The sequence below is a fragment of the Suricata suricatta genome, chromosome 9 (assembly GCF_006229205.1).
Source record: "Suricata suricatta isolate VVHF042 chromosome 9, meerkat_22Aug2017_6uvM2_HiC, whole genome shotgun sequence".
NCBI classification, from domain to species: domain Eukaryota; kingdom Metazoa; phylum Chordata; class Mammalia; order Carnivora; family Herpestidae; genus Suricata; species Suricata suricatta.
The window spans coordinates 90,676,809-90,688,675 of record NC_043708.1 but is presented as its reverse complement, the minus strand read 5'-3'; the positions used below and the strand labels follow the sequence as shown (position 1 = coordinate 90,688,675).

Here is an 11,867-nt window from a genome sequence, read left to right as displayed (position 1 = left end):
GAAATCCAAAAAGCTCTAAAATAAAAAGTACATAACATTGGTAGCAAATGCTGCCTGCAACTGACCTAAAGCTATTTAAAGTTCTGTTTATCCCTTTTTTTTTTTTTTTGGATTTTTGTACATTTTACCATAGAAATTTAATTTTGATTTAGGCTAGTCCTCAGACCTAATTAGATGTGTTGAGCAATAAATATATATGTGCTGTATTCCCTTTCTAAAATCTGGGAAGATATCTGAATATTGAAACATATGTGGCTCCAAGAGTTTCAGATAAAGGATGGTGGACCCATATAAAAAGCACTCAAGACAGCTCCTAGCAGAAGATGTAGGTATTGTGTGTTATGTCTTATTATTATTACCAGCTGAGCTACACAGCATTCTGTAGCCCTTGGAGGGCTACATGTTCTGTTTCTTGGAGGTAATAATTGCCTCGGTTTTCTGTTGGCTTAGCTTTTGTTTTTTTAATTTAAGTGTTTGTTTATTTTTGAGAGAGAGAGAATGAGAATGAGAGGGGCAAAGAGAGGGGGAGACACAGAATCCGAAGCAGGCTCCAGGCTCTGAGCCAGCTGTCAGCACAGAGTCCTACACGGGGTTTGAACCCACAAACTGAGATCATGACCTGAACCAAAGTCAGAAACTTAACTGACTGAGCCACCCTGAGACCCCTCTGCTTAGTTTTAATGTGTCAGGTACAAATGTTTTCATACTCTCATTACAGAAAAATACCCATTCAAAATATTCAAACACATCAGCTATAAATACACAAAACTAAAAGTATATATTTATAGATTTATTAGTATATTCTTTTATTCTGTCTCATCCTCCACCAAAATGCAAGTTTCAGAGAACAGATGCTTGGTCTGTTTTGTGTTCTGTCGTATCTCCAGTGCCTACAATAGTCTGTGGTCTAGAGAGAGCACTTAAATCCCTATTGGATGAGTGACTACAGCAAGCATTTCATTACCGTTGTGTCCTTCTCGGACTGCTCTCTCTTGGAGCTTTTTGTCCTCTTGCTCCATTCTGGACCAGCAGCCTTCTAGGATCATAGGGATTCCTTTTGTCTCTTTCCAATCTTGGGGTTCCTTTTCCTTTAAAGCTTTTCTCTTGGTTTAGCACTTCATTTTAGTGGGTCACAATTCATAGATTGTAAAGTACTAGTAAATCTTCTAAGGGCTACTGCTATATAACCAATGACTTTGAGAAACTTGTGGCATCTGCCTCAACACCTACTCATTGTATTCTGGATTCTGTGAGATAAGAATTTCAGAACAGCTCCGCTGGGCATTTGTGGCCTGGGGTCTTACACTGAGGTTGCATTCAGATGGAGCTGGAACCACAGGAGGTCTACTGCAGCTGAAGGCTGGTTAGGTATTTCTCTCTCTTTCTGTATTCGAAGGCCTCTCCCTTTGGTCTCTCTGTGTGTCTAGTTTGGGCATCTTCATGGTATGGCGGCCTTAGGGCAGTTCGACTGCTTACATAGATAATGGCTTACACAGAATATCATTATTCTTTCCTTATACTTAATGATAGGTTGGTTGGATATAGAATTCTAGAATAAACCAATTTCCTTCAGCATTTTGTTTTCTAACTTTAAGAATTGTTGTGGATAAGTCCATTGTCATTTTAATTCTAGGTCTTTTAGAATTTTTATTTATTTTTAATTTAATTTATTTTTTTACTTGAGAGAGAGAGAGAGGGAGAGAATGAGAGCGGGAGAGAGGAGGCAGAGGGAGAATCTGGAGAGAGAATCTTAAGCAGGCTCCACGTTCACTGCAGAGCCCAATGAGTGGCTCAATCCCACATCCAGGGGATCAGAACTGAGCCAAAATTAAGAGTAAGACTCTCAAATGACTGAGCCACTTAAGTGCCCCAATTCCAGATCCTTTCTATGTCAGCTGATTTTTCTTTCTCTAGAAGCTTTTAAAATGTTCTTTTTATCCGTAATGTTCCGAAACTTCATGTGAATCAGGGAATAGATGTGAGTAAACTAACGTAACTTTTGCTTGGTTGAATTTTAGGCTCTGCTCAATTTTATGTTTCAAAAAATGGGTTCCTTCCCACTACTTCAATAATCTAGTATGAATCAACCTGTCTTAGTCCACTTGGACAGCTTTAACGCAATATCACAGACTAGGTAGCTTATACACAGCAGAAGTTTGTTTCTTACAGTTCTGATCAAGGTGCCAGCATGACCGCTTTCTGGTGAGAGTCCTCTCCCTTCTCCCTGGTTCATAGCCAGGACTTCCTTGCTGTGTCGTCACATGTTGGAAAGGGCTAGGGAGTTCTGGAAGGTCTCTTTCACAAGAATTCTAATCCTATTTGTGTGGGTGCCACCCTCATGACCTAATTATTTCCCAAAACTCCTGCCTCCTAATATCATCACTTTGGCATTAGGATTTCAACATGAATGTTAAGGGGACACAGACATTCAGAACATAGTAGTAAGAAACCTTTCCTGCTAACTGCCATTCATGTTGATCATTTTCTGGCTTTCCATTCTATAGGACCTGTATGTAGTTTATAATTTACCTCTAAAACTTAAATTCTTCAGATGTTTTACACTATTTTCCCTCAAACTCTTATATACACACACACACACACACGTTGCGTGTACCATGTTTGCTATTTTTATATCCCTATACCACCCATTGCAGAGATCCAATTCAGCAAAGATCCAATTCAGACTATGAATGAATGTCCCGTATCTTCCAAGAAATGGGCTGCCCCATTGTTGATTTACTGCTAGGGACAGAAACTGCAGGACTTCTTTCTTCCTCTCTAGTTCAAATCAACCTGTTCCTTTTATTTTCTTTATTTTTAATATTTATTTATTCTTCAGAGAAAGAGACGGAGCATGAGTGAGGGAGGGGCAGAGGGAGACACAATCTGAGGCAGGCTCCAGGCTCTGAGTTGTCAGGCACCTCATCAGCCTTTTCCTTTTAAAGGTTCGTTCCAAGGCACCTGGTAGTTCACTTGGTTAAGCTTCCAGACCGTGAGATGGAGCCCTTCTCTGGCTTCGTGCTGGGCGCGAAGACTGCTTAAGATTCACACCATAAGGTATCTGGATGGCTCAGTCAGTTAAGCAAGTGTCCCTCCGACTCAGGTCATAATTTCACAGTTCATGGGATTGAGCCCGTGATGGGATTTTCTGTCTCCCTTTCTCTTTGCACCTCCCCTGCTTGCTCTAACTAAATAAACATTACAAAAAGAGGAGGCACCTGGTGGCTCAGTCAGTTAACTGTCCACCTTTGGCTCAGGTTCATGAGTTTGAGCCCCACATCGGGCTCTCGGCTCTCAATGTGGAGCCTGCTTGGGATCCTCTGTCTCCTCTCTCTGCCTCGAGCTCTCTCTCACTCAAAAATAAATAAAACATTAAAAAAAAAAGATTCTTTCTTCCTCTCCCTCTGTCCCTCCCTTGCTGCTGTTTGTGCTCTTCCACTTCTCTCCCTCTCTCTCTAAGATGTTATATTGTTTTGCAACTTGATGTGAATATAGAGTTTATAAATCTTAAAGGTATTCTTGTTACTTTGTAAAAATGATTGTAAAGATATGCTAGTTGTGCTGTTATATAATCAGCCTGGTTGAACCTCTGTTCTTTGGGGATGTTGTGGGTGTCTCAAAGTTCACCATTCTGACCATCTATCTTCACCTCATGAAGGCAGAAAATGGGGAAAAAGAAAAAACCTCTCAAAAATTTGGAGACAAGATAAAGCTGGAGTTGTTTTATTTAATCACACATCTAACAGATAAAATTCTCCATCCCTGAGAGCAAATCAAGAGAAAATCTTAACGTCCAAAGTTAAATTAATCAAACACAGGGGCATCTGGGTGGCTCAGTTGGTTAAAGGTCTGACTTTTGATTTCGGCTCAGGTCATGATTTCATGGTTCCTCACACTGACACTGCAGAGCCTGCTTAGGATTCTCTCTCTCCCTCTTGCTCTCTGCCCCTCCCCACATGTGTGAGCATCCTCTCTCTCTCTCTTTCTCAAAATAAATAAATAAACTTTAAAAAAATGTTTTGAAACACAACCCCCATAGGATGAACTTCTCTGAAGTGAAAGGATTATCTTAATACTCTAACTATCTAACCTCAGGCAACCAGTACATCAATGATTGTGATTGATTTGGCTGAAATCTAGTTGAATTATTGTATTTTGTATGAAGAAAGGCAATGGATAGAAGAACAATGATCAGCATAAAGTATAACAAAAACAAAAAAAGTAAAAAACCAGAAGTTATTTGTTTTGCATTTTTATTCAAATGAAATCCACACAAAGTCAGTCTATTTATTAGTCCTGAATATAGGCAGTAATTCACTAGGCCTCACTGTAATTAAACTTGTTAAGATTGAATAAGTTTACTTTTCAAAGAGAGTACTCTGAATGAAAACGAAATTGAATCACAAATAGAATACTTATTTTTCCAGTATGTTTTATAGTGATCCCATCTACCTAGTCTTACACTTTCCATTTTAAACACAATATCTCTAGAATTGATACTATACTAGGTCCACCTCTTGCCCATTTGAACCCTGTCAGGCGTTCTTATCTGCAACAAAACATATCTCATAATCTCCAAACTAAAAATCCATATCACTTGTCAAAGATTAAAACCCTTAAATGAGACTAATCAGATAATAATTTAATTCAAGATGTACATTTTTTAAAAAAACCAAAATATAAGCTTTCTAAAAACGACCTAGTCTGTAACATGTGCACATCACTTTCTTAAGCTTCAGTGAAGCAAGAGGGTTTACCTAGCACTAACCTATTATGAAAATTCTGTCTGATTTTATAATGTCCTACCAAAATAAAACTTTTTGCTAGCAAACTGAACACAGTGGAAGCCTCTGAATAGTGTTTATCTAGCTGCATGTTGTAATCCACTAGTAATCATGAAAGCAATTTGGTGGGCTCACTGCTTGCCGCCATTAAAACTAAAACAAAACAAAAGCTAAAATAGAATAAAAGAGAGTAGGAAATCTCAGACTGCATCTCAGTGGTAAAGAAGTATTGTTTTGTGAAATAGTTGTTTCATTTTATACATTAAGTGTATAATGGGTTAGGATGGAAAATTTGTTCGAGATGCACTGCTCTTAAACTGTAGTTGTCAAAAAGTGTTCTGAAGAAGACCCTTTCAAGGGATCTGAAAGGTCCTCCCTGCCTGTAGGAGGCTAGATTTTTCTTCACATGCCTTCAATCAACCAAAACATTTCCCAGTAGACTGTGTAGAAGTAGGTATGAGAATTAAGCTGTTTTCTCTTAAGCCAGACGTTAAAGATCTTTTCAAAACTGTAAAACAATTCCATTCTTCTAATTTTTTGGTTTTGGAAAGAATATAGTCATTTAAAATTTTAAAATACTATTTATGTTAACCTGTTAAACATTTTGAATGTAAATTTTATATTTGAACTCAATTGCTTTAATTACTAATACGTCAAATAGCGACAGAACCGACACGAAAGGCCCTTTCAAAAATTTGAGAACCGTTCAGTTAGCCTGAAACAAAGAACGTCAGGCCTGATTCGTGGCAGGTTTAACTCGGTTTAGGCCCTTCGGCGGAGCGACTCAAGCCCCGCCCATGCCCCTGATACCCAGACCCGAGACGCCCCTCCCTCGGTGAGAGTGCTCACAAATAGGAACAGAAATCGACTGAAGGGTGGGATTTGTGCACACAGTGGACGTAGGGGAGTCAATGAGCAGGCAAAAACCAGGTCACAGAAGGGAAGGAGGCTTTCGGCGAATCTTTGCGACACTGTCGCGTTTCGTTGGTTCCGTGCCGTAAACACAGTCGCGGAGGCGCTCCCAGCCGAGGCAGCGGCGGCCGTGGGGGTCAATGGCGGATATGGAGGACCTTTTCGGGAGCGACGCCGAAAGCGATGCTGAGCGTAAAGGTGGGATCGGCTGGGCTTCGGGGAGGGGTGCTTTTAGGGGCTTCTGCTGCAGGAGCCCGAAGGCAGTTCCGTTCCGCGTCTACGGACCCTCAGGCGCTACGGAACGGTGGCGGCGCTTCCTCCATTCCTGCCTCAGCGCCCTACCAGCGTCCCTAGGCGGGAATCGGAGGAACAAACACCCGAGTGTGAGCCTCGGGGTTCTTGGTGTCCGTGGAACATGCAGTGCTTGGGAGATTGTGGGGTGGAGGCGCTGGGCAGAGGTGGCGGCGCGGGAGAGCCTGTACAGCCCGCGTAGGAACCTTGGGGTCTTGCTCTGTCCCGTCTTGCTCGAGTCAGCGCAGAGTAAGATCTGTTTTTGAATGAATGGATAGTAGGTGCTCGAGAATATGGGGATGAGATGGACGAATTTGCAGAGGGGTTCAGAAAGGCCTCTTGATTGAAATGAGAGTGGTGTGATGCGAGGTTTGACATGTGGTGAGGAAGACTGGCAGGATACCGAGGTAGGGCTGTACATAGGCTTAACGCACCAGAGACAATGTGTCTTCTGAGAACCTGGGCAGAAACCAGCATTTCTTGAGTGTATGGTATTAGATTGGAGGGCATATGGGATCTGTGTTTGGGGAGGAGAGAGAAAGGACTTGTTGATTAAATGAATGATTAATGGTGCATGAAAGTATTTCTGGGACAAGGACTGTGGATGTTTGAGTTTGAAATATGAACAGGAGTTATTTGAAGTAAGAAAGGCCCCAAGGCCTACTTCAGAATTCTTGTAACCCCTCGGGCTCAAAGTAACAGTATCTGCTTTTTTTTTTTCCCCCTTAGCAAGTGCGTTATTTTGGTGGTGGTTTTTTTCTCTAACTCCAGTTTACTTCTATAAAATTTTTAGAGTGTAGTTAAATGAGCACCAGGTGGAAATCTACTGTGAGGGCTCCACTGAGATGGGTATCCAGGAGGTTCTAGTTAGGATAAGTCTGGAAATCTAGAGTCCTGAATCCTAACTCTTGTTCCATTACCTTTGCCAATGTTTTCATTTCCCCCTTATTTTTACTTGTCTGTGTCCCATTTACCTCTCAAAGCACAGTTCCCTGTGAACTCTCCCATGACTCACTGTCATGAAGTTGTTCATTCATTCATAATGAATGAATGTTAATCCCCTATTATGTTCCAGCTACTTTGATAGCTGTTGAGGATAGAAAGATGAAAAGGTGGTCTCCCTCGCCCCATTGTTTATGTGGATGCTTAATACATATTTGACAAATAGCTGGATGGAAAGAAGCAGTAGTTGAGTAAGATGTACATTGCTTTCCTGTTGCCAACTCAGTGTATGGGGAAGTGATGTATGGAGATGGTTGCTTTTCTGGGCTTCATGTTTTACTTTCATGTGAGTCCGTGGCTTCTTTCTTCCATGTTACAGTTAGAAAATAGGACACACACTGTAGGATTTACTTACAAATCTATCCTTGAAGGTTGCCTTTTGGTCTTGAAAGTAGTATGGATGTGACAGGGTAATTCCTGTTATGCCTAGCATATTTCATTACTAAGACAGTTGTGGAAAATAACTACACCTGACAAATATCTTGCCGTCACAATGGGTAAAATCTCTACCTAGGCTCAACTAATTGTGTCAGGTGTCTTTTATTTCTTTCAACAACGTTTTGTAGCTTTACTAGTATAAATCTTGCACCTCCTGAGTTCAATTTATTCCTAAGTATTTATTCTTTTGGATCTCAGGTGAAATTGTTACCTTAATTTCATTTTTGGGTTGTTCATTGCTAGTGTATAGAAAGACAACTGATTTTTGTATGCCTATCTTGTATCTTGCAACCTTGCTGACTGTAGTAGCTGTACTTGTTTTTTTCGTGTGTGTGCATTCTTTAGGATTTTCTACATAAGAGATCTTGTCATCTGCAAATACAGATTGTTTTACCTGTTTTGCAGTTTGGTTGTTTTTATTTCTTTATCTTGCCTTATTGCCCCAGCTACAACTTCCTGTACAATGTTGTATAGAAGTGGTGAGAATGGATATGCTAGTCTATTTCCTGATCTTAGGGAGAAAGCATCTCTGCCATTACAATTACATATGTTAGCTGTGGGTTTTTGTAGATGCCCTTTTTCAGGTTGAGAAAATTCCCTTCTGTCCTTGGTTGGTTAAGTAGTTTTATCATGAAATGGTGTTGGATTTTGTCAAATGGCTTTCCTGCATCAGTTAAAATGCTCACTTTTCAGGGCACCTGGATGGCTCAGTTGGTTAAGCATATGACTTTGGCTCAGGTCATGATCTCCTTGGTTTGTGGGTTTGAGCCCCATGTCGGGCTCTGTGCTCACAGCTCAGGGCCTGGAGCCTGCTTTGGATTCTGTCTCCATCTCTCTGTGCCTCTCCCTTGCCTGTGCCCTCCATCTCTCAAAAATAAACATTTTAAAAAATGCTCACTTTTCTTGGGGTGCCTGGGTGGCTCAGTCATTTGAGCATCCAACTCTTGATTTCTGCTCAGGTCATGATCCCAGGGTTGTGGGATTGAGCCCCATGTCGGGGCTCTGTGCTGAGCCTGCTTAAGATTCTCTTTCTTCCTCTGCTTTATCTAGTCACTTAAAGTAAAAGATTAGGTTATCAGTCTGAGATTTTTTTTCTTTCTTTTTTACATTTTTATTTTTTTAAAGTTAAAAATAAATTTATTTTGGGAGGGATTGAGGGGCGGAGGGGTGCAGAATCCTGAGCTGACTCCGCCCTGTCAGCTGAAATCAAGAGTTGGGGATGCTTAGGGGCGCCTGGGTGGCTCAGTCAGTTAAGCCTCCGACTTCGGCTCAGGTCAGATCTCAAGTTCGTGGGTTCGAGCCCCGCGTCAGGCTCTGTGCTGACAGCTAGCTCAGAGCCTGGAGCCTGCTTCCGGTTCTGTGTCTCCTTCTCTCTCTGCCCCTCCCCCTCTCATGCTCTGTCTCTGTCAGTATCAAAAATAAACAAAACATTAAAAAAAATTTTTTTTTAAATAAAAAAATAAAAATAAAAAAAAGAGTCGGGGATGCTTAAACCACCCAGCTGTCTGCCTACCTGCGTTCCTTCGGTAAGCTCTATAACCATCATGTGGCTTGAACTCATGACTCTGAGATCAAGATTCTTCATGCACTCTACCTTCTGAGTCAGCCAGGCTCTCCTGAGATTTCTCATTTTTAATGTAAGTGTTTACAGCTACAGATTTCCTTTTCAGCACTGCTTTCTCTGTATTCCTTACCTTTTGGTATCCTGTATTTTCATTTTCATTCATCTGAAAATATTTGTTATTTCCCCTGTGATTTCTTCTTGGAGCCCTTGTTTGAGTGCATTGTTTAATTTCCACTTATGAATTTTCCAGATTTGCCTCTGTTACTGAATTCAGTTTCATTTCATTGTTGTCAGAAAAGATACTTCATGTGTTTTCAACCTTCTTAAATGTGTTGAAATTTGTTTTGGGTCTTAACAAATGGTCTAATCTGGAGAATGTTCAGTGTGCACTTGGGAAGAATGTATACTCTTTTGGTGGTGGTGGAATGTTGTATTGATGTCTGTATATGTGCTTGGTTTACAGTGTTTAAGTCCTCTGTTTCCTCACTGATCATCTGCCTAGTTCTGGCTTTATTGTAAGTGGAATATTGAAGTTTCTACCTGTTATTTTTGGACTATTTTTTTCCTTTAGTTCTGTCAGTTTTTGTTTTCAGGTGCATGTATGTTTACAACTGTTATATCTTCATGTCAGATTGACCCTTTTATTTCATAATGTCCTTTTAAAATCTTGTAACAATTTTGCCTTAAGATTTACTTTGTTTAATATTATTATAACTACTATAGCTCTCTTTTGGTTACTATTTACATGGAGTATCTTTTTCCATCCTTTCACTTTCAATCTATTTGGATATGTGGTTCTAAAGTGAGACTCTTGTAGACAATGGATCATTTAAAAAATATATTCTGCCAATTCCTGCTTTTTCATTGGAGAGGTTAATCATTTCTGTTTAAAATAATTACTGGTAAGGAATGACTTCTGCCATTTTGCTATTTGTTTTCTATATATATATATTTTTTTTGTTCCTCAATTCTTATATTGCTCTCTATTTTGAGAGAGAGAGAGAGAGAAAGAGAGAGAGAGAGAGAGTGAGTGAGTAGGGGGAGGGACAGAGAGACAGGGAGGCAGAGAATCCAAAGCAGGCTTCATGCTGTCAGTGTAGAGCCTGATGTTGGGCTCAATCCCACAGACTGTGAGACCATGACCTGAGCCAAAATCAAGATTGGAGGCTTAGGAAGCTGAGCCACTCTGGTGCCCAGTCTCTTCTTTTAAGACTGATTTTCTTTTTAGGGTACTGTTGATTTCCTTCTTGTGTATTTTTCTGTATAGTTTTTAGTATTTTTCTTAGTGGATACTTTGGTGATTACAATTAACATCTTGAATTATAATAATCTAGTTTGGATTAATATCAACTTAATTTTAGTAGTATACAGGAACATTTTTTTCTACATAGTTCATCCTTTCTTGCCTTTGTTGTTATTGTCACAAATTATATCTTTATATTGTCTTCCCAGTGATGTGGTTTTATAATTACTGTTTTATGTGACTGTGCTTGAAATCTAATCAAAAAGGGAGTTGCTAGAAACACATTGATGTTAACTTTTATAATAACTTATTTAGTTTCCTTATTGTTGTTATTTCCTCAGGTGCATTCAAACTACTGTTGTTGCATCGCTTCATTTAAGCTGGCTGGGCTTCCTTTAGGAGGCAGGCCTACTAGCAATAAACTCTTTTGTTTGGGAATTTCTTAATTTTGCCCATTTGTTTTTATTAATGTGAATTCATATAAAGTTAACCATTTCATTTTCTTAAGTTTATTTATTTATTTATTTTTGAGGAAGAGAGAGGGAGAGTGCAAGTAGGGGAGGGGCAGGAAGAGAGATAGGGGGACACAGATCCTAAGCGGGCTCCATGCTGACAGCACAGAGCCTGATATGGGGCTCAAACTCATGAACTGTAAGATCATGATTGCAACTGAAGTCCGATGCTTAACTGACTGAGCCACCCAGGCCCCCCTAAAATTAATTGTTTTAAAGTGAGAAATTTGGTGGGGCACCAGCGTGGCTCAGTTGGTTGAGCGTCTGGCTTTGGCCCAGGTCATGATCTCATGGTTCATGGGTTTGGGCCCTGTGTCAGGCTCTGTGCTGACAACTAGCTCAGAGCCTGTCGCCTGTCTTTGGATTCTGTGTCTCACTTTCTCTCTGTCAAAAATAAATAAAAAACATAAAATTTTTAAAGTGAGAAATTTGGTAGTTAGTACATTTACAGTGTTTCCATCTTTTGGCTGAATAGTGCTGCTATGAACTTTTTTTTTAAGTTTATTTTTGAGAAGGAGAGAGAGTGAGTGGGAGAGCACACAAGTTGGGGAGGGACAGCAAGAGAGGGGGACAGAAGATCCGAAGCAGGCTCTAGGCTCTAAGCTGTTGGTCAGAGCCTGATGCAGGGCTCAAATTCATAAACCATGAGATCATGACCTGACCTGAAGTCATGTACTTAACCAACTGAGCCACCCAGGTGCCCCTGCTATGAACATTTGTGTACGAGTATTTGAGTGCTTGTTTTCCAGCACTTAGTTCTTTTTGAGTGTGTCCATATGGGTAGAATTGCTGAGTCATATGGTAATTCTTTAACTTTTGACCAACTACCCTACACCATTTTCCACAGAGGCTGGACCATTTTACGTTACTACCAGCAATATTCGAGGGTTTCATTTTTTTCACATCCTCAGTAGCACTTATTCTACATTTTTCTTTTTTTAATGTAGCCATCTGTGTTGGTGTCAAGTGGTATCTCATTGTGTATTCAGTTTGCATTTCTTAATGGCTAATGATGTGGAACAAACTCTTCCTGTGCTCATCGGCCATTTGTTTGTGTAACTTTGGACAAATGTCATTTCAAGTCCTTTGTCCATTTTTTAATTAGGTCGCCTCTTTGTTGT

General features: G+C 40.2%; 1 protein-coding gene across 1 annotated transcript in view; it reads left to right on the top strand.

The window, feature by feature from the left end:
• Positions 1-5,665: 5,665 nt before the first annotated feature.
• Positions 5,666-11,867, top strand: part of LOC115302018 (RNA polymerase-associated protein LEO1) — a 40,042-nt gene continuing 33,840 nt past the window's right edge. Inside the window, exon 1 of the mRNA XM_029952007.1 lies at positions 5,666-5,894. Within this exon, the coding sequence (XP_029807867.1) occupies positions 5,837-5,894 (58 nt within the window). The 5' untranslated portion in view covers positions 5,666-5,836. The remainder of the gene's footprint in view (positions 5,895-11,867) is intronic.